The sequence below is a fragment of the Phalacrocorax carbo genome, chromosome 1 (assembly GCF_963921805.1).
Source record: "Phalacrocorax carbo chromosome 1, bPhaCar2.1, whole genome shotgun sequence".
NCBI classification, from domain to species: Eukaryota; Metazoa; Chordata; class Aves; order Suliformes; family Phalacrocoracidae; genus Phalacrocorax; species Phalacrocorax carbo.
In genome coordinates, this window is record NC_087513.1 from 142436701 (window position 1) to 142458058 (window position 21358).

Consider the following 21358-nt stretch of genomic DNA (forward strand, 5'->3'; position numbering starts at 1 on the left):
ACAGTCACCTTAACAGCCTGTGAACTGCCACCTTCTACAGCCTGGTGTTTATGGTAAGCCAGCAACGATTTTGGTTTTGTCTAAAGTGCTTTTCTGTGGTTTATTCTAGTTCGGTAGTGGCAATGTGAGTGGCTGAGGCTCCCCCAGGAGTGGTCAGGGGTGGGCAGAGACCTGTCCATTTCCCCAAGACAGCCCCTAAGAGCACCGGAGCTCTTGGTCCACAGGTGGGGGTGGTCTGCTGGGATCTCTTGCAGGTTGTGTTCCATGCTGTTGATGTAGATGTTGCTAGCCAGACTTGAATAGCTTATTATAAATGAAAGACAGAAAAACTACTCTACATGGTCGGAAAAATCTGTTAATAATAATGTCTCAGTTTAGCATTAACATTTGCAGTGTTAGGAGGCACTCTAAGGAAAACACCAGGCTAAAAAAAGCTTCAGAAATGTTACCAACCTTCCATAAGGAAGGAGTAGATGGAACAATTACGTTCATATCCTCCAAGAAATTGCTAAATATTGTAGGAAGTTCTTCTGTAACAGGCTAAGAAGGACTGCTGTAATGCATAGATTTCTAGGAAATGCACAGCACAATTTTCAAAACCCTGTTTTTGAAAGAGCTATTTTAAAATAATGTTACATGTTTTACTTTTTCCTCTTCTGGACATTGTAAATTCAAGTAAGTAGTGGATGATTTCAAGGTTCCTTTTGGACTATTCCTTCAGCCTGCCTGTGTCCCTCTGTATGGCAACCCTCATCTTGAACAAATCAGCCAGTCACCCCAATTTGATGTCATCTGCAAATAAGATGACAATGCCCTCCATCACCTCCTCCATGTCGTTCATAAAGATGCTAAACTGGATAGGTCCCAGGATAGACCCCTGCGGTATCCCACTTGTCACAGGAATTTACCCTTGGTAAAAATCATACTGACCGTTCCCAGTGGCCTCCTTCTTGTTAAAGTGCCCAGAAATGTGCCCCAAGAGGACTCACTCCATGAGTTTCCGAGGTTGATATGCCTGTAGCTCTCTGACTGAACTTTTGGACTTTTTTTGAGCATGGGTGTAACACCTTTCCTGAATAAGTTAAAGTATGTTATTCCTTTCCAGGAGAAAACAGGAAAAAAATTAGGAGTTTGTATAATATCTGTTTAACAAGACCATAATGCCATCTCCTGTGTATCTTGATATTTCCGTTATTGTATTTTCCTATTCCCTTCCCTACAGAGAGCCAGTGAATGGTTCATGGCTCATGGCTAGGTTTTGGTCAATTAAAGCTAAACTATGCTTTGCTCTGGCTATTTGGCCAAGAGGAAAGATACCGTGAAAGGTTTTATAAACTAGTGTAGCCCGGTACGACCTCATCACTCTTTTAGCAAGTGATTGTGAGCATTTCAGCTCTGCCCACTGCTGTGTACTGAGACAAATGCGAAGATGGTTTGCATGTGTGTCCAGCCTGAACTCAGCCTCATTAAGAAATTGTCCTTGTTGTTCTGATCTGCTGCAAAAATCTTCCCAGGCGAGCTGTTGTGGTTTAACCACAGCCAGCAACCAAGCACCACAGAGCCGCTTGCTCACTCTCCCTCCCGGCGGGATAGGGAAATGGAAAAGCAAAAGTAAATTTTTAATATATATATATATATTTAAAAAAGTAAAAAATGGAAGGGCAAAAGTAATAAAACTCGTGCGTTGAGATAAGAACAGTTTAATAATTGAAATAAAATATTATAATAATAACACCACCACCAACAACAGTAGTGAAAAGGAAAACAACAAAAAAGAGAGAGGAACAGAACCCAGGAGAAACAAGTGATGTAACTGCTCACCACCCACCAACCGATGCCCAGCCAGTCCCCGAGCAGTGATCGCTGCACCCTGTCCAACTGCCCCCAGTTTATATGCTAAGCATGACATCAAATGGTATCCTTCTGGCCAGTTTGGGTCAGCTGTCGCGGCTGTGCCCCCTCCCAGCTTCTTGTGCACCCAACAGAGCACGGGAAGCTGAAAAACGGCCTTGACTAGTGTAAGCACTGCTCAGCAACAACTAAAACCTCAGTGTGTTATCAACATTATTCTCAACCTAAATCTAAAACACAGCACTCTACCAATCACAAGGAAGAAAATTAACCCTATCTCAGCTAAAACTATGAGTCTTGGACCAAAAAGCAATCATTAACTTTGTCAAAGGCAACAGGTGTGCCTAGAACTGTTTGCATCAAGCTCCAGTAGAAGCTGGACAGTGTGCGGGATCACCCCTGGTAACGCACCGGTAACTGGAAGGTTCTCCAGTGCTGGAATGTGTCCAGGAACAAGTGTTCCCAGCACTGGTTTGGCTAGGATTTGCAAGCAATGTCCTGAACAAATCCTGAACATAGTCCAGCGGTTAGCTCGGGTCAGGGTTAATTTCTAAAGGCAGAATCACAGAATAACAGAACCGCAGAATCACAGAACAGCAGGGGTTGGAAGGGACCTCTGGAGATCACCTTGTCCAACCCCCTGCTTGAGCAGGGGCCACAGGAACACGTCCAGGTGGGTTTTGAACGTCTCCAGGGAAGGAGACTCCACAGCCTCCCTGGGCAGCCTGTGCCACTGCGCTGGCACCCTCACAGGGAAGGAGTTTTTTCTCACGTTTCAGTGAAACATCCTGTGTTCCAACTTGTGCCCATTGCCCCTCGTCCTGTCATTGGGCACCACTGAAAAGAGTCCAGTCCCATCGTCCTGACACCCTCCCTTTAGATATTTGTAAGTATTGATGAGATCCCCCCCACTCAGTCTTTTCTCCATATTGAACAAACCCAAGTCTTTCAGCCTTTCCTCATAAGGGAGATGCTTCAGTCCCCTGATCATCTTGGTAGCTCTTGCTCAAGCAGTTCCCTGTCCTTAAACTGGGCAGCCCAAAACTGGACACTCCAAGCGTGGTCTCACTAGGGCAGGATAGAGGGGGAGGATAACCTCCCTCTACCTGCTGGCCACACTCCTTTTAATGCACCCCAGAAGGCAGCTTGCATGTGCCTACCTTATTTAAAGGTTTAATAAAATGTATCTAGGCTCTTGCATGGCAACTGGCCTCAGTGCAAGAAAGTAGTCCTGGGAGTATTTTTTGTAATAGTCAAACGTCCAATATCATTATAAACATATAGCTATGTTCAAATGTCCAGTATAGAAATCTGAGCCTTTAAGTCTCAAAGTGAAAAGCAATTTCACGACAAAGCATAAACCTGATCTGCCAGTGATTCCTCACTTAATTATGAAAAAAATTGTAAGACCCCCAAAATCTGAATCTCAGAGACCAAAAGAAGCAGCAAGATATGTGAGTTATCAACATTACTGGCGCTACTCAGAGGATAAAATTCTTTTTCCTGTGAACGAAAGTGCTAGAAGGCTAATTTTGTTCAGGTGGGAAATTGCTGAGCATTTTATCTTTGAGTCTCAAGACCACCTTAGAAGTCACGGTGAGCTTCCAGATTTACACCCTCAGGTGGGAACAACTAGATGGTTTACTGAGCAACCATCCAAACTGGGGAATCGCACGACAAGACTCTTTTGGTATAACTACAGATCAAGGCTAAGCCTTGTATGGAATTAGCCTTTAACCAAAGATGGAAGTTTTGTCTGTGCTCTGCTATTACCTGCTCAGATTCTGACTTCCTTGCTGGAATATGCTTCTTTCCCAAATAAAGGAGCCCAGAAATCAAATTATACCAGTAAAATAGAGTTTGTTGCTGTGCTTCTGATCTCTGTCAAGGTCATCAGGAGGCACCCCAGGAGGTGAGGATATTTGTCTTTGGTGCTGCCCTCGTGGTCTCTACTGACTACTTACATCTTGGTGCTCCGCCGCTGAGCTTACCCAGCTTGTTAATGTCCTTCTTGTACTGGGAGGCTGAAATCTGGACACGGAACTGCCTGTGCAGACTCTTGAGTGCTGAGTAGAGGGAATAATAACTGCCCTTGATCTGCTGGGTCCAATCCTCACAGTAGTCCCAGTATGTGGATAGTTTTCATTACTGTAAGGAAGCGCTTCTGATTTGTGTTCAGTTTGTTGTCCACCAGCACCTCAGAGCCTTTTCTGCAGACCTGTCAGTCAGTCATTCTCTAGGATACAGAGATAGTTTTTCCCATGTATTTGGCTTTGCATTTGCTGCTGGAGGTTCCTGTCAGCTCCTTTCTTCAGCCTGTCAGGAGCCCTCTGAATAGCAGGCCTGCCCTCCAGTATATCAGTCAGCGTCCTCAGTTTGCTGTCATCCACAGTCTTTCTGAAGCCGCATTTCATCCCGTTGTCCAAGTTACTGTTAGTACTAAATACTACGAGTCTCAGCATTGATCCTTGAGGGGCATCACTCATAACCTGTCACTGCACTCAACAACAGCCTGGGCTGTTTTCCCAACACCTTGTCCTAACCCTATGTCTTTGGAAAATCATTGTCCAGTTTCCAGCTGACTAGTAAAGGTCTCTGTTTGAACAAAAGGACACAGAAATTAACTGAGTCACGCACTCAATATTTTAAAATACTGAGAAGTTGAAGAGGAACAAAAGTAGTAAAAAGGCAAGTGAGCATTAAGAGCATAAAGAGCTAGGTACCTACAGGAGTAAATGCTGGGCTGATATCAAGTTAATGGTGGCTGATCTCTTAACCTGAAAGTACCACACTTAAGGTCTAGGATTAGTTGGGGTTTTAGACATACTCTTGTCCTTTGAGATTCCTGTTGAGTACGGGCCACCACTCAATATGTTAGCCTGTTTTCAATCCTATTCTCAGTTTTCTACTTGCCCATGTGTACTTTAACAGATCTGAGGAAACTTCAAGTATGCAGAGGCCCATTCTTGACCATAGAACAATGGCATTCAGGCACCAGAAAATTTTTTAGAATTTTTTTTAGATTTTTTTTCTTGCTCTTTTTAATGAGACACACCCACTATTTTTCCTTAAACAAATTAAAATGTAACTAAAATTTCTTGACTGAAATATTTCAATCATATTCACAAAATGGAAGATATCCAATAAGGACAAGTTACCCAAACAGTTACAGTCAGCCAAAAATAAAAGCAAATACAATTACATTTGAAAACATTACATGGGAGATATCATTCTTTCTTGGTTGCACTACTGTTTTTGCCAAGAAAAGGAAGAAAGTGAAGAAAGCCTGTATATTATTCCAGACTTCCCGCAGGAATATACAGTTGCCTGAGCGAAGAAATGCGCTTTCAGAATCCTCAGTTTTTCACGGTTATTTCACTATGTCAGCAACTAATGTTATCTCTTCATTTTCAGACGTTGTTGACTGAATTTTGCTCTCCGTCAGCTGAAAGGAAAAAAAAACCTCCATTAGTTTTCTACTTAAATTTAGGTTAGCATGTACTTACTTATGCACAATTCTGAGAGTATTACAGCTCCGGTTGCATCTTTTATAGAAATATTTCGCTTCTTTGTTTTTTAGCTGATAAGCTTTCCTTAGCTGGACATAACAGTAGAACTCCAGCAACTTTGTAATGCCAACCCATGATTTTTGACTGGCCTGGAAGTGGACAGGAAGAATGTGTGCTTTTCTCCAATGCACACACAGATTACTACACCATCTCAAACAAATTAATACAAAAGGATTAACTTTGCCAAGGTGCGAAAGTAGATGAGTGCAAATTGGCCTGAAGATTAGCTAATCGACGAGAGCACGAGAAATTATTGGACATAACATGACAAATTGCTGGACAAGAAAAGGGTGCAAGCAAGCTGCTGGTCAGTATGCTGGCCTGGTCAAACACTGTGTGTGTGACCGCTGCGGTCTGTCCTGTTACATTACAAAATCCTATTTTGAACTGTTTTCTGTGTCACCTTGCTTTCTATCCTGTGTGTCTAACTTGCTAGCAAGCTCCACTGAAGGTGGGCTAGCGGGTGGGTAGGAGACACCCGCATCTGGAGGGACCAAAGGTGAGAGCTGGTGACCTGGTGGGAGGACGCAAGGTCTGGACACAGAGATCAGATAGGAGGAACCTGAGAATATATGGTTGTGAATGAACAGAGTGAGGGTGTATGCACATCTCTGTGCCAAACTTCAGCCCTGCTCAGCTGGAGAGGAGCAGGAAGACTGGGACATCTGCGACGCTATTTATGTGACTGCTGTTGGTGTTGATGTGGTGCCAGCAAAAGCACCTGTGCTGGTCTTTGTGGCTGGCTGCAGTAGTGTCCTCTCTGTGTGCTTTTGTACATGTGCCTTGTGTATGCCCAGCCCTTGCTGCTCTCTGGACCTACCAATGGGAGTATCAGCCCCTGTATCTGTGAGACTGGAACAGGAGGAATCCCCTGGTTCTGGAAAAGCACTACATTTGACTTCCCTTAACACACTTGCCTGCTGATTTTCTCTTGTAATTCCCCAAAATATGGCAAAGAGAAGCATTATTCTCTCTGTTAAGTTCCTTGTCATTTAAAAAATACCTGCAACAGACTCTTGTATCTATTTTACACACTTAATATAAAATAGAAAGAGAACGTACCTCTGGGTTTGTGTCAGGCAGTCCACAAAATGCATTTTTTGGCTCTGGGATTTGTAGAAACGCTGCTTTCCAGCAGCCAGTCCTGGAGATCAAAAGGGATGGAATAGAAAAGAAAAATTACGTAACCGCCACGTATCAAAACCGTTGCAACCTTGAACCAGCTCTAACCTTCCCCTTCCAGGAGAGAAGATCACTTACAGTACTTGCCTCAGGACCGCTCATTTGGACTGATTTCTACTACAGAGTGAGTGAAAAAGTTTTATCTATACTAGAGAGTTGCCTCTACCGTATCTGTTTAAGAATTGCGGATGCTTCACACACCCACCACACAAAATGAAACGTATGCATAAATTAAGTTTACCTTTTGCAGAACAGAATTGCAACGATTGCCAGTAAGAGGGTGGCAACTGCTACCACGAGTAAAATCCATATTGAAGAAGAAATAATTTCTTCATTTCCTGAAAGAGAAGCAGTCATAAAGTGTTATTGTGAATAAAAAGGAATAGATGCACAGCTGTGTCAAACATCTACTCTGATGGCTGCCTGGTGAGTGTCAGTCTGAAGGGCTTCACTCGGTATAAAAATACACTCTTTAATTTAGCACCTTAGCAGTAACATCTGCTGGGGAGGATTGACGTTGAGCCTGTTTGCCCAGCCCCGGCAGTAAGCAGGGGTGCACTTTGGTTGGAAATGTGTAACTTCTCAGCAATGTGGAGGGAAACAAAATGTTTGCCAAGCCTTTATATACCTGTGTGTCTGTAGATGCGCAGGAGCATGTGAGGTAGACAAGGCATTGCTGGGTAGCCCAAGGCATGGATTTTCATTCTTACCAAACTCTACAGGTGCACTCCACTCCCCCCAGGCTGAGCTCATGAGGCAGGTGCTGCCAGCTGTTCTCATTTTCAAGAGGTACCTCTTTCTCGTATTGGACCTTCGAAATGTGTGACTATTCCCCCCTTCCTGAAAACAAAGCAAAACTGGGTTGTTTTTCTTTGCTGCTTGTCTAGGTGTTCATAATACACAAGTGCCATTCACCAGCGAAAATTTTAGAAGCCTAGGAGAGCATTGCTTTTTAAAGCAGACTGCTGTTACAAAGCAAAAAAATAAACCCATGCATGATTATTATGTATATAATATGTACCTATCTGTGCAACTCCTTTAAAAAAATAACCTGTCACTCAGTAAACTTTTTGTGTTTAGAAGCTTTTTGTCTTTTAAACTATATCCTGTAATTTCTTACGATATAATCTGATCTAATAATAATTTCCATTGGCACATTGACAGAGCCAGATAAATATCTCAAATTGTCTCATTACAGTAATGCTAGAGTTGAGGGATTTGAGGAACAAACTGTCTGCATGCACCCCACGTTCCTCAGCGTTTGCATTATGACTTTTCAGGAAAAGCATAACTTCCCAGCCAAACCTGTAAAACAAGCAGCCGACTGCAATACTTAGGGTTACGGCAATTTACTGAAACGTGCTTGCTGTTGGATACTTCCAGGACAGAGGTGCCGCGCTGATTAGAAGGAAGTGCCGCATACTTAGAGGACAGCCTCCGTCCCAAAGGATCCCAATGGACTTTTGTGGTCCTTGTTTTTCATAAACAAAATTAAATTCCTAGGAGGTGTTTTCTCTGTGTCTCTTTTCTCTGCTGTCACCGGTGTGTAACCTCAAATCCTGATCCAAATATTTGAGGGGGAGAGTGGACAATACAATGTAAAATGGAAGGTTTTTCAAAATATTTACGGAATAAAGTTCTGCTCTCCATTGTATAATAACTGACATATGTCATGGTGATTTAGAATTTGACACTTTCGTGAAATTTATAAATAAGGATCCCGTACAGCATAGGACGTTGAACACATACTGAGTTAAAGGCGTTTGCATACTACTTACTTTTCACAAATGACTGTGAAAGTAGCTCGTATTGCTTATTAATAGAACAAGCAGACTTACTTGTGTAGAAGTATATTTGGCTTTCCCCTCAGCATTATCCTGTAAATTGGAAAAAAAAAATTATTTTTATGATTGCTGGTTTTGAGCTTAGATAATGTCATTTTTATCTGCTGTCTCCTTTTTCTGCATTACTCTCTCTTATCTGCTTGACAGTTTTTCAGAAGAACTAGTCATTTCTCTAACATTTAGTATCTAATATATAATTCATCTGCAATGCCAAGTTTATATAGTAACTAAATCTTTTATGGAAAAGTATTTTTTTTCCTTACCACCAGAGTTTAGAAATAAATTTTATTTCACATTGGTGATTAAGCTGAAACACAAGCAAACCAAACCTGAATGAAAACTGTACGTTTATTCTTACACACACCGTGGGGAGGGGAGGAGCGGCCAGGCGGGTGGGAGAAGATAAAAATCTGTGAAATAAACTTTTTAGTTTACTTCTAGTGTTTATATTTTACAATAAATGTTACCATATTTAATCGCAAATGCTATGTAAATATTGTTTCCTCTTCCCTCAGATGAAAATACTCAGGACTGACATGGATTCACGGACATTTTAGGCTGCCTCCAGCTACAATTTTGATAGAATACAATTCACTCATCTCTTCTGAGTAACCACAATGACTACCATGTAATGTAGCGACCATACAACTAATGACTGCAGACTACATCGTCTCCATTAGCCTGCCAGAGTTATGTATTTTTAAATTATTTTACATTCTTTATTATTCCATTTTAAAACAAAATTAAATTAATCCAAACTTGATTTATCAAATAATTGCACGCATGCTCATGTGGCACCTGAACATGACTTTGCAAGGCACACTGCTGTACAGGTCAGCTTCTAGGATCTGCACACAAGCCAGCTGAAGCACAGGGATCAGCCTAGGAGAAAGTGCAACAAAATAGTCTCCCATTTTTTGCATTTACACCAAAATAATACATGAGAAATGGAAACAATGAAGTCAAGGAAGACCTCAGAAAGTGGAGTTCCAGAAGGACAGCTGGTCTTTTGCAAACTTTGGAAGAAAAGATGTATTAAAGGGCACTGCATTTAAAAAAAAATTTAAGGAGAAAGCGTGCACGATAGTTAAAAGAGAATCCCTCCTGCAGGGGATGGTGGCACCAATCTACTGACCTGACCTGACGGAGGTCTGTTTCTTGCTTGGGGCCAGGACCCAGGGTGCTGCAGAAGGACTGCCAGGCCTGTCTAGCAAATGAACTATTACCCCTTTGTGCTTTTCTGTGTGGGCACAAAATGGTGTGGCCGGGTAACCTGTATGGTTGCAAGGGTGACTGCAGTACACTGAGGGGATTGTGAAGGGCAGGAAGCCCAGATGTCGCCTCCTCAGTCCTTCCAGTGAGAGGGAAAGGCTTGAGCAGAATTGAACTCATCCAGCAGGTAAACACCTGTCTGAGTAGCTGGTGTCACTGGCAGGGCTTTGGCTTCGACACCCCTAGGACCCTTTCTGAGAAACGGGAGCTACTGAGCACGCATAGGATGCATCTCACCGAGTGGGATGAGAGCATCCTTGCAAACAGGCTTGCTGAACTGGTCCTTGTGCTCTGTGTGAAAGAGTGCCTTGAATACATAGAGCTCTGTCTTAGGACAAATGATAAACCAGTAAGAGAGCTTGTGAGTAGGCGTCAGAGGACAAACCAACACAGGTGAAAATGTAGGAGGTGCTTGTCCCAAATGTCCTGATCAGGAAAAGGAAGCGGATGAGACCCTCTTCAGAGAGCCTCATAGTCACAGGCCTTGTACTCAAGGGAAGTTGCCCTGGAAGACAAAGTTGCTGGTCGACCTACAAGGACAGCCTCCTCAGAGCACAAGAATGGTCCATTCCAGTGTACAGAAAATCAAGCAAGTATGACAGGTGAGCATGGCAGGACACGAAGCTTGAGCCTGAGCTCAGAGGCAAAAAGGAAGCAAGCAGAAGGTAGAAGAAGGGATTTGGGAGGAATACAAAGGCATTTTCTTCACCTGCGGGAACGGACTCAGGAAAGCCAAAGCTCAGCTGGAGTTGAGACTAGTGAAGGAGGTGAACACAAGAAATATCTTTATGAGTGCTCTGGCAGCGAAAGGGAGGTTGAGGAGAATGCAGGCCTGCTGCTCAGTGAGTTGGGGAAACCTAGTACAAGGGACATGGGAAAGGCTGAAGTAATTGGTGCCTTTTTAGCTCAGTTTTCATTGTTAAAATTTGCCTGCTGGTTTCCCAGATAGCTTGATCTATAAAGCCTTAACTTAAAATATGGCTGAAGGAGAAGCCAAGATTCTCAGCAAGTTTAGTTTATTGGGGCCAGATATGAAAAACTGTGATTGAAATTATGTTGCTCACAGTGTTATGGTTTTTTTTTGTTTGCTCCCTAGGCAAGTAATCTCCAGTTGTGAAAATAAAATTTCAAGGCTAACTGTAATACAATGTATGTTGTCACATATTACATTGTGTAACTATACATTCATATATTATACATTAATAAAACAATACAGGTTTATACTTGGCAGAGGTAAAGCAATAAATTTTGCAGTGCAGTAATTGCTGGACCTTGACATAATAAAGAACATGAAAACTGCTACTGATTATTTAAAAAATGCTCAGCAATTCAGACTATGTGTGAATTGAATATTCCTTATAAAATGAATATTAGGCATACTAAAAGACTTTAAGGAGTAGTATTGCTTTACCCTAATGCACTTTTTTGCCCATGTCAGTTTCCTATAAGCTTTCTTTGCTGCATCAGCCAAGGGATTCAGAGAAGTAATGCAGTGTTGTAGCAGTTAGTTGGGCTTGCAAGAAAAGTTGTCTATGAAATAGCAAGCTCAGTGTAGACAAATAGGTTCCAAATAACAGAAATAGAGGGAATGCCTTCAATCAGCCAGTAAGTGGCCAAATCTGGTTGTAGTACAGGCAGGTTTTTCCTTTGTTGTCACTGTCCGCCACCCTGTGGTCATTTGATGCGGTTCTGCCAGTTACAGTAGTTTAGGTCTAGTAGTGAAACACAGTAATCTCACTCCTTCCCTATTGCTGCAAAAAGACTTGTAAAGCCAAGGTCTGAATGTGATCTTCGGTAGCTTAAATGATTCCCTCAATAACCTGTGCTTATTCACGTTGCCTTTCTGCTTTCTCTCACATTTATTTTCCTGCTATTTAACATTATATAGCTTTAACTCTTGGAACAACAGGTGTATTGCTTATACATGATAACTGGATAAGCTATCTACATTTCATATACATAGAAATTTCATTCACCTCCATCAACTCATACTTTTTAAGTGGATGCACGTTTCTCTGTCCAGGATTTATAGCCCTTTCACAGAGATGCGGTCAGCACTGGAAGGACCCCAGTCCAGGACAGCTTCACCAGATCTTAGTGAACAAAATGCCTTTTCTGAGTCTTGTCACAGCCAAAGCTATGATACGTTCAAGTCTTGATTAGCCATGTTTCTCCTCTTAGTCCCACAGAGTCACAGTCAACCAGTGTACCTCCATACACCATACAAGAGGGAGATTTTTTTTTTTCTATCCATTTGTATTGGTAAATGCAAACATATGCATTAATGTTAAATGTAGGTGAAGAAATTATCTTACCTTATAATTTATGTAGATGTCATATTTAAAACACTTGTCTTTGTTAGAATGACTTATTTGGGGTCGTTGCCATTGAATTATGCAATCAGTTTTAATTTCATCACAGTTGACAGTGATGTTTGATGGAGGCATGAGCTTTTCTGAAATAACCAAGAATTCAAATAATTAAAATCACTTGATCTCTTTTTGCTTTGTTAAAAGCGAGTGCAATTGCAAATAACACATCTATGACGAAAGATGCTCTATTGTAGCTATTTTTCTTAGGAACTCTGTTAGAAATAATTGAAAGACCAAAGTTCTTGAAATCCTGTCCCCAGGATCAGAAAAAACAGAGACTAAGCCAGAGAACATGCCTTAGAAGCATACAAAGATACAAACCCCTCCATTTACTTTTCTAGATGAATAAGTGTCATGGTTTTAGCTGGGATAGAGTTAATTTTCTTCACCCTAGCTGGAATAGTGCTGTGCTTTGAACTTAGCATGAAAAAAATCGTTGAGATAACACACCAATGTTTTGGCTCGTGCTGAGTAGCGCTTGTACCAGTCAAGGACTTTTCCAGCTTCCCACGCTCTGCCGGGTGCACAAGAAGCCGGGCGGGGAGGGGGCACAGCTGAGAGAGCGGATTCAGACTGGCCAAAGGCATATTCCATATCATGTAACGTCATGCCCAGTATGTTACCTGGGAGGGGCTGGCGGGGGGAGGGAGGCAGCAATCGCGGCTCAGGGACTGGCAGCGTCGGTCGGCGGGTGGTGAGCGGCTGTATTGTTTGTGTTTCTGTGGTTTTTTCCTTTTTTTTCCTTTCCCTTCCTTTTCCATTTTATTCTATTAACATTATTGTCATTATTATCACAATCATTATTATAATTATTATTTTATTGTAATTATTAAACTGTTCTTATCTCAACCCACAAATTCTTTTGCTCTTCCAATTCTCTTCCCCCTCCCGCAGGGGTTGGGGGGAGTGAGCGAGCAGCTGCGTGGTGTTCAGTTGCCAGCTGAGGCTGAACCACGACAGTCCGTTTTGGCCGCGATTGCTGCCTCCCTCCCCCAGCCAGCTCCCCCCAGGTAACATACTGGGCATGACGTTACATGATATGGAATATCCCTTTGGCCAGTTTGAATCCGCTCTCTCAGCTGTGCCCCCTCCCCGCCCGGCTTCTTGTGCACCCAGCAGAGCGTGGGAAGCTGGAAATGTCCTTGACTGGTACAAGCGCTACTCAGCAAGAGCCAAAACATTGGTGTGTTATCTCAACGATTTTTTTCATGCTAAGTTCAAAGCACAGCACTATTCCAGCTAGGGTGAAGAAAATTAACTCTATCCCAGCTAAAACCATGACAATAAGGTAGAGTCCCATCTGGTTTCTTTTTTATATGGATGTTTTTTACTGCAGAAGAACAAGCTGATGCTAACCCTCACGTAAGAAATCCAAAGGTCATTTCTTTCTTCAAGCTTCCTCATAAGATGCTTCTTAGCTAAACCTTCCTTTCAGCTAGGCTGCTACTTTACATCAACATTTAGAGACAGGCTTAGACTATTTGTGATGCACTATTTGGTCTAAGAACAGTCTTGTTTTATCTGCCATAAGTGATGTTACAACTCAATTCCTTCTCCTTATAGAATGAAGCCTTGTTTATCCAGTTTTTGGAGGGAATACCAAGAACAGTGGGACTTTTCCAAAAAGGTTTTGCCACAGCAAAAGTAATTGCACAGGATGCGTGCAAGTAGAGCACCACATCTGAAAGACCATATGAAAACCTGGGGTATTTTGTACACGCATTAATTCCTTTAACCAAGGATATGGTGTCAGCGTATGCCATCCCCACTGGCAATGAGAAGGAGAAATCAGTGCTCATATAAGCTTCTCCTGAAAAGTCTCCTCTGTTGAAAGGTCTTTGGCCATCACTGAAAAGACAACAGTGGGGAGTACAATCTCTAAAGTCCTGTGGACCTTGCTGGAGAAAGACCTAAAAACCACAAAGGTATAATGCTGAAGAATCTGAGGCAGGCTGCAGCTATGGAGCTTTCTTGCTCAGTTTACCTCATTCTCTTTTGCTTGGGGAATAGATATTCTTGAAGAGGCCACAGTCTCTTACTTTCAACTCTAGGGGAGACAGGGTACTTGTTCCTTCTCAGGGATACATGTTCTACTACGCTCATGCAATAACAAAAATGACGCAGAAATAAATTTTTTACTTACCAATTTTATACAGTTGAATGTACTTATCATAGAACTGGATCACAGAGCCATTGCTAGATCCATTCACCAGGAAGTAGGCTTCTTCATCCCCTATCCTCACATTTTGGAACCTACATCCCGTGTTTCTGCCATTTTCGTCTTTAATGTAAAGCTCACATTCCACTTCGTTGTCACCTCTGTGCATAGCAAGGTATTTGAGTTAAATGGGGGCAGTGTGATGTGTCAAATGAGAATTGAGACTTTCCTAGACTCAAGCAGACCTACTTACCTCAAGTTCTTCCAGTAGAGAAAATACTGGGTATCTGCTGGAGCATTCCTGCCTGCCTGCCAAGTGCAGTTCATGAGGGAAACGTTATAAATCACACAGGAGAAGTTTTCAATGGCCGACCCATTCATGCCTGCAAACACAGGAACTTCCGTGATGAGGAAACATCTTGAGACTGCCCCAAGCTGGAGAACCTTGGCACGTGCTTAGATATGTTAGACAGCTGCAGTTCCAGCTGGTTATTGCTTGGGTTAGACATGACTTGTTTCATTTTAAGTAGTAACACTGGAAGATATTTACACTGACAGATTCAATGTAGAGTTTGTCATGAGTAAGTCCTCCAAAGATATGATTATAGCTGCATCTGACAGAATACGCCTCAGGGGAGATTACACTGCTCTAGTACAGGTTGACATCTGAAGTGGCTACCCCTGTGCTTTGAACAGGCCACAATGCCACAGACTGAAACATTTGCCCGTCATCCTTCCATAACCTGCTATAAAATTTCTATTTAAAGGATGTTCTTCAGTGCCCTGTCAAATGAGTGGAGAGAATGAGGAGCTTCCCTGCGGACTCCAGAGAGAGAGAGAGAGAGAAACACAAGTGCAGAGCTGTGAAGCTTTTCAGTACTTCAGAGAGGCGTAGACACAAACTTGTGAGGAGTTTGTGCTCTGCAACGATACCTGGGATTAACATGAGGAATCTTCTCCTGATCACAAACATATCAAATTACTCCTTAACGCCCACCCCAACAAAACCCACTAAGAACACTAAACATACATTTTAAAAGGAAGGATTACTGATTAATCCTTTTATAGAGAATCAGCAATGAGCAATCAAGCAATGAGCTCGATGAGGCAAGAAGTAGTGCCATTTTGTATATGCCAACTCCAAGTTGCTTAAACTGATAGATCCCGTACCTCATTCTTTTAACAATCTCATATCTATTACCTCTCTCATACAAAGAGGAGCAAATTCTGTCAGGGGTTTCATTACCATGGATGGGGCACTGCAAAGCGTTGGGCGTTAAGCCGTGAGTTATGCTGTGACAAAATTCAAGGAGCCACAGATTTCTCAAGGAAGAATTTCAAAACTACAGCCACGAGCCTGTTTCACTTGGATTTTTAACAACAGTTTAAAGACATTCAAATGCTGTAAACAAAATATTAGCACAACCAATTAAAAGAGAATTGGCAGTTAAAAAGATGGCACTAAGCAGGGTGGCAGCTGAGGACTAAAAAGTTGCTTAGCTAGTTGCAGGAAACTCTTTTTCTTTTCACACAAATGTTGTCATAAGGCTGTGAACAAGAACCTGTTCATCCTACAAGGAACAAATGAATTAAGGAATGAAGGGTTTCAGTTTTTCTTTTACCACCAGGCCATTGGAAGCAGGCAAATTCTTTCCCAAAGTCTAGTGCATTACCTTGAGGAATATATCTGCATATGCTTGAGTATGTGCCATTCATGTTCACTGTTGTAACAGAAAAGATTGGCCCACTGGGCAGGGGAGGTTCTATTTTTCCAAACATGCACTTCATATTCTCTGCCTGAAAAATGTCATGCAGAAGGTTTACTTTTTAGTTTTTCTTCTATTGGTTTACCCAGTGCTACTCCTGTGGCTTCTAATCCTTGTAGAAAGGGCTTAAGCTTGTGCTTGATTTGTAACAGTGGAACCACTACAACAGTGAAGTAGGTACTGATATCTTCCCAGGCTTGACAACTCTCTTTCCAGAAGTTTTGGGTAATGAACTTTACCAGTTCAAGGTGAAGCATTCAGTGTTTTCCTCTGGAAAAGCTCATGGCAGTGTTAGGAATAGCAGATCCTCCCCTCCTTCTACCCATAGTCCTCCAAACAGTCCACTAAATCAGTCGAAATGCCTCAAGATAGAGCATGTGTGCTTTCATAAGAATCAGCAGATGGCTGTAATGTGGTTTACACTCCTTTGAAAGACAAAGGGAGATACACCACAAATGCCTGCCTGGGCAAGGAGCTGGCTCGAGGTTCATCTTCACTAACATTCGCTTTCTAAAATCTAGCACCTCATCTGGGCAAGTCATACAGATGCAGTGGTGAAGGAAGACACAGACAGTGACATAGAAGATGCATGGGATACACTGCCTTCAGGCAGCAGCTGTACCTCTCCAGTAGCTTCTGTCAGAGCTTAGAGGACTATAATTTCCATGCTTAGGTAGTTGAAATGAAGGTGACGTGAATCTACCTAAATCTGTGATTACTGATGCAGGTGATATAACTGCACAGAGTATCAGAGGAGTCCCCAAATGTCAGAATTTCCAGGAACTGCCTATAGAAACATTAATTTTTACCGTAGATGTGGTATAAATCTTGCTTGACCCAGTAGTGTGGTGTAAAATGCTCCCTTTCTATTCATGCAAAAGAGGCTGTCAAAACCAGTTCTTGTTCCTGAAACAACTTTATGTTGGAGATTACCTACCCAACCAGATGCAGCAGAAATATTGGCCAAATGAATGAAGAGAGTTTTGGGCTCTAGAGGAAGAGAATTTAACTCAGGCAGGAGTAATACAAGCATAGGGAAAAGAATAATCCCAAGAAGACCACTTCATGACTTGCTTTGAAGTATTTGTGCAGCATGTAGGGGCGAGCGAAAGAGAAAATTGTTTTGCTTAACAAATAGTAGTTGCAAAATAGGAAATGCTTAGCTTTCTGTCTTCTCTGAATAAGCACTGAAAACAGACTAAATGAGAAGCAGAAGTTGCCTTTTCATAAAGTCATGACACTTCCCATGTAATCCATTTACTCAAGATCTGAGTTGAGTTCTAGATCTCCTGTCTGCTATCAAAAGTTTGGACTAGAATTGGAGCTGAAGTCTGGATCTGATCTGGAGTTGAATTTGACAGGGAATGGGAAAAATACTAAGGGATTCTCCAGGTCAGAAAAGAAAGATTAAAGAAAGTGTACCGCCTCTGATAAATAAGACAGGAGAAGTAGTGACAACTGACATGGAGAAGGCTGAGGTACTCAACAGATTTTTGCCTCAGTGTTCACTGGCAATCACTCTTTTCATGTCTCTCAAGTCCCTGAATCTCAAGACAGGGACTGGGGGAACAAAGTCCCTTCCATCATCAGGTTGAGGGGTGAGGTCTGAGACCGCCTGAAGAACCGGAGCATACATAAGTCCATGGCACCCAAAGAAATGCATCCTAGGGTCCTGCGGGAATTGGTTGTTGTAGTTGCCAAGCCACTCTCCATCATATTTAAAAAGTCATGGCAGTGAGGAGGAGTCCCCAGTGACTGCAGAAAGGTGAATATTGCACCTATTTTTAAAAAGGGTTATAGAAAGCATCCTGGGAACTACCTACTAGTCAGCCTCATCTCCAAGCCAGGTAAAGTCATGCAACAGATCCCCCTGGAAGTTACACTGAAGCATATAGAAGACAGGGAGGTGACTGAAGACAGCCAACATGGCATCACCAAGGGCAAATCATGCCCGAGTCACAAGTGCTCCTCTACAATGGAGTGACTTCATCAGTTGATAAAGGAAGAGCAACAGATGTCAACTACCTGGATTTCTGTATGACCTTTGGCATGGTCGCCCGCAACATTCTGGCCTCTAAAATAGAGAGATATCAGTTTGACAGATGAACTGTCAGATGATAAGGTATTAGCTGGATGGGTGCACCCAAAGACTTACAGTAGTCAGTGGCTCAATGTCCAAGTGGAAACCAGTAACTAGTGGTGTCCCTCGAGGGTCTGTACTGGGACAAATATGATTTCATATCTTCATTAATGACACAGAGAGTGGGATTGAGTGCACACTCAATGAGTCTGTGGATGACACCAAGCTGAGTGGTGCAGCTGATTTGCTTGAGAGAAGGGATGCCATCCCGAGGGACCTAGACAGGTTTGAGGAGTGGACCCATGCAAACTTCAAGAAGTTCAACAAGGCCAAGTACAAGGTTCTGCACATAGTTTGGGGCAATGCCCAGTGTCAATACAGACTGGGGGATGAATGGATTGAAAGCAGCCGTGCAGAGAAAGACTTAAGGATACTGGTAGGCAAAAAATTGGACATGAGCTGGCAAAGTGTGCTTGCAGCCCAGAAAGCCAACCATATCCTGGGCTACATAAAAAGAATGGTAACCAACAAGCTGGGGGAGGTGATTCTTCCCCTCCACTTCAGTCTCGCGAGACCCCACCTGGAGCACTGTGTCAAGCTCTCGCGTCCCCAGCACAAGAAAAACATGGACCTGTTAGATAGGGTCCAGAGGGCCACAAGAATGATCAGGGCGATGGAACACCTCTTCTCTGAAGAAAGGCTGAGAGAGTTAGGGCTGTTCAGTCTGGAGAAGAGCAGGTTCTGGGGAGACCTTACTGAGGCCTTTCAATATATAAAAGGGTCCTATAAAAAGACAGAGAGAGACTTGTTACCAGGGCCTGGAATGACAGAACAAGGGGCATTGGTTTTAAACTGAAAGACGGTAGATTTATATTGTACATAACAAAGGAATTTTTTATGATGAGGGTGGTGGGGCACTGGAACAGGTTGCACAGATAGGTTGTGGATGTCCTGTCATTGGAAGTGTTCAAGGTGAGGTTGAATGGGTCTTTGAGCAACGTGATCTAGTGAAATATGTCCCTGCCCATAGTGGGGAGATTGGACTAGAGGCTCTGCCAAGGTCCCTTCCAACCCAGACCATTCTATGATTGTACGAACCTGCTTGGCCCTCAGGAGCCACTCCAGAAACATTGTGTCTTCACAGGCTCTGTGTCACACCAGTCAGCCCTGAGCAAGCACATCACTGCTTCTTCAATGTCCCTGAATGCTTATGACTTGTTTTTAGGCTATGTATTTAATTCAGTCTGTCCTTTGTACTTAAAAATCCTCATCTGCACGGTATGAGACACCTCTCACCAAAGTTCCTCTGAAAACAGAAAAGCCAGCAATCTTACACTTCAGTCCCATCAAGGCCCTGATTCCACACGAGTCCTCTGAAGGCAAGAATTTCACAAGAATGGCCAGAGAGGACAGATATGCCTCAGGACCAAGACAGGTCTCGAAAAAAAACTAGAGGAGACTGCTAAAACAGAGACTATTTTGTCCTACTAAGGACATTCTGCTCAGTCACTTCAGGATATGAAAGAAAAAGAAGAAAGTGTAATGATTTATCTCAGTTAAAACTTTACATAGCAAATTTACCCTTATAGTCTTGGTAAAGTCTCCTGCAGTCACTGAACACCAGTACTCAGTGAAATTCTTGCTGCTCATCCAACTCAGTTCCCTTTTCCACTGATTCATCATCAAATTTCTAATAGGTGAATCTGGCATCTCCGCTGCAAGTGTCACATAATACGATCAGTAAGGCGCAGGACTGATTCCCAGATTTTTGGGTGCAGAGATTACTACCTAGCACATCTAAGACAGAAAGCAACTTAAGGACAACTACGCATCATGAGAAGCACATTACACTCCACCTTGGAGGATTGCCCCATGGAATTGTTCTACTCACAGTCTGTGCAGTTCCAGCCAACACACAACTGGGTGATCAGCATCACCCACTGAAGGGTCATGAGGATGAGTGCAAGAGGAGCAACCATCTCTTCCTCCTTGGAGACAGAGAACAGTGAGACTTGTGCAAGGTGAAAGATGCCACTGTGAGCCACTCTCTGAATTTATCTCGTCTGACCTGCTTGTATGCCTGCGTCTACACCATCTGACCATCTCTCGGTTCTGGTGGGAGGAAAGACTGCTTCCCAAGCAGTCAGACAAATGTTCAAATAAACAGTAACAAAGTTAAAGAAGTTGTCCTTTTCTGTAACAAAACAATTTATGTGATGATTAGTAAAGAAGGTGATCTCAGAAGCACAGTATAAGCGTTACATGCATACATTTGATGACTGATATCTTACGGTCTACAGGTTATTTATCTCTCTGCTCAACACAAAGGTTAGGATGAATAGACGTTAAGCAGGTGGGTAAACAGCCGCAAACAGAAAATATCAAAATGGGTCACAGCAATATCAATCAACTTGAGTTACCCAATGGTGAATACGGTAAGTTTGATGAGGGCATTAGCTGATGTACTTTCAAGGATATTTTCCAGTATATGCTTAAAAGTAGATCTAGGAGCAGTGTCTAACTTCTACAAATTCAGTACCAAGCCCAGTAAAAATAAAAAAACCCCAGAACTGTGACCAGGACCTTTCTCAGCAGGCAGTAGGTACTTTATTTGCAAAAAACTTCAGTTCAGCTACATGAATTCCTCTGTAAACTTTTTAGATTTTACCTGGGACATTACCCCTCCAGTCCTGGACTTCCTAGCGTCTCAGTGAATACCTCAGCAAACAAAAAGTTTGGAAAGACAAAGATAGACCTACCTTCTATTTCAAAACATCTTTTTCTTGTTCATCTTCCTATCATAGTCTTCAGGCTCAGAGAAGATGGAAAGATTCATCTTTTAAATGGTTGTATAGCTGTAAATAGGGCTTTCTCCCTTGCAGCCTGTGTTTTGGGGAACTGTCATAGCATCGGAAGTGTTGTAAGACAAGATGTTCATCACTTCCCTCATGATTCGTACAAACTGCAGTGTACAATTGCACAACTCATGATTGCAAATAACATAAACAAGCAGTTAGCTGGCTAAATTCTCCTTTCTATTGTACAGGGACCAACTGGTGCTTGGGAATTTAGCAAGTGCATAAAGATCTTTTCTTTTACAGGTATTTCTCTCTAGCTCTAAATAATACTGAGTAGTACAAAGCACCTTTCAATACAAACCACCTCTGGGGGCTTGGAGCAGTGAGGTCTCCCCATGGTGGCCCAGGGCAGGGCCTGGCAGCCCGGGCCCGTCCCAGCCCAGCCAGGCAAAGAATGAAAAAAACC

At 42.6% G+C, this 21358-nt stretch overlaps 1 protein-coding gene across 3 annotated transcripts; it reads right to left on the reverse strand.

Moving 5' to 3' along the window:
• Nucleotides 1–1684: 1684 nt before the first annotated feature.
• Nucleotides 1685–20993, reverse strand: LOC104040870 (granulocyte-macrophage colony-stimulating factor receptor subunit alpha-like). Of its 3 annotated transcripts, none has more exons than XM_064437689.1 (11): nucleotides 20854–20993; nucleotides 20163–20288; nucleotides 19986–20082; nucleotides 14502–14631; nucleotides 14234–14409; nucleotides 12034–12173; nucleotides 8441–8479; nucleotides 7313–7442; nucleotides 6844–6940; nucleotides 6483–6564; nucleotides 1685–5296 (listed from the first exon to the last, which is right to left on the reverse strand). In XM_064437689.1, the coding sequence occupies exons 3-11, from the start codon at nucleotides 20071–20073 to the stop codon at nucleotides 5222–5224; spliced, it is 957 nt and encodes a 318-aa protein (XP_064293759.1). In that variant the 5' UTR covers nucleotides 20074–20082; nucleotides 20163–20288; nucleotides 20854–20993; the 3' UTR covers nucleotides 1685–5221. The 3 variants fall into 3 exon arrangements, with proteins under 3 accessions (XP_064293759.1, XP_064293769.1, XP_064293751.1); XM_064437699.1 differs by adding an exon at nucleotides 19676–19809 and having other exon boundaries at nucleotides 19986–20288; XM_064437681.1 differs by lacking the exons at nucleotides 19986–20082; nucleotides 20163–20288; nucleotides 20854–20993 and adding an exon at nucleotides 15922–19025.
• Between the last annotated feature and the right edge of the window lie 365 nt (nucleotides 20994–21358).

Bases quoted from the DNA above. Each gene is read 5' to 3' on its own strand.
- LOC104040870 (XM_064437681.1), bottom strand. From the start codon at position 16,036: ATGAAGTGCATGTTTGGAAAAATAGAACCTCCCCTGCCCAGTGGGCCA. The intron at 14,410-14,501 runs GTAAGTAGGTCT...TGCTATGCACAG, and splicing joins CTCTACTGGAAGAACTTGAG to AGGTGACAACGAAGTGGAAT. The intron at 6,941-7,312 runs GTAAGAATGAAA...CTTCTCTTTCAG, and splicing joins GAGTGCACCTGTAGAGTTTG to GAAATGAAGAAATTATTTCT.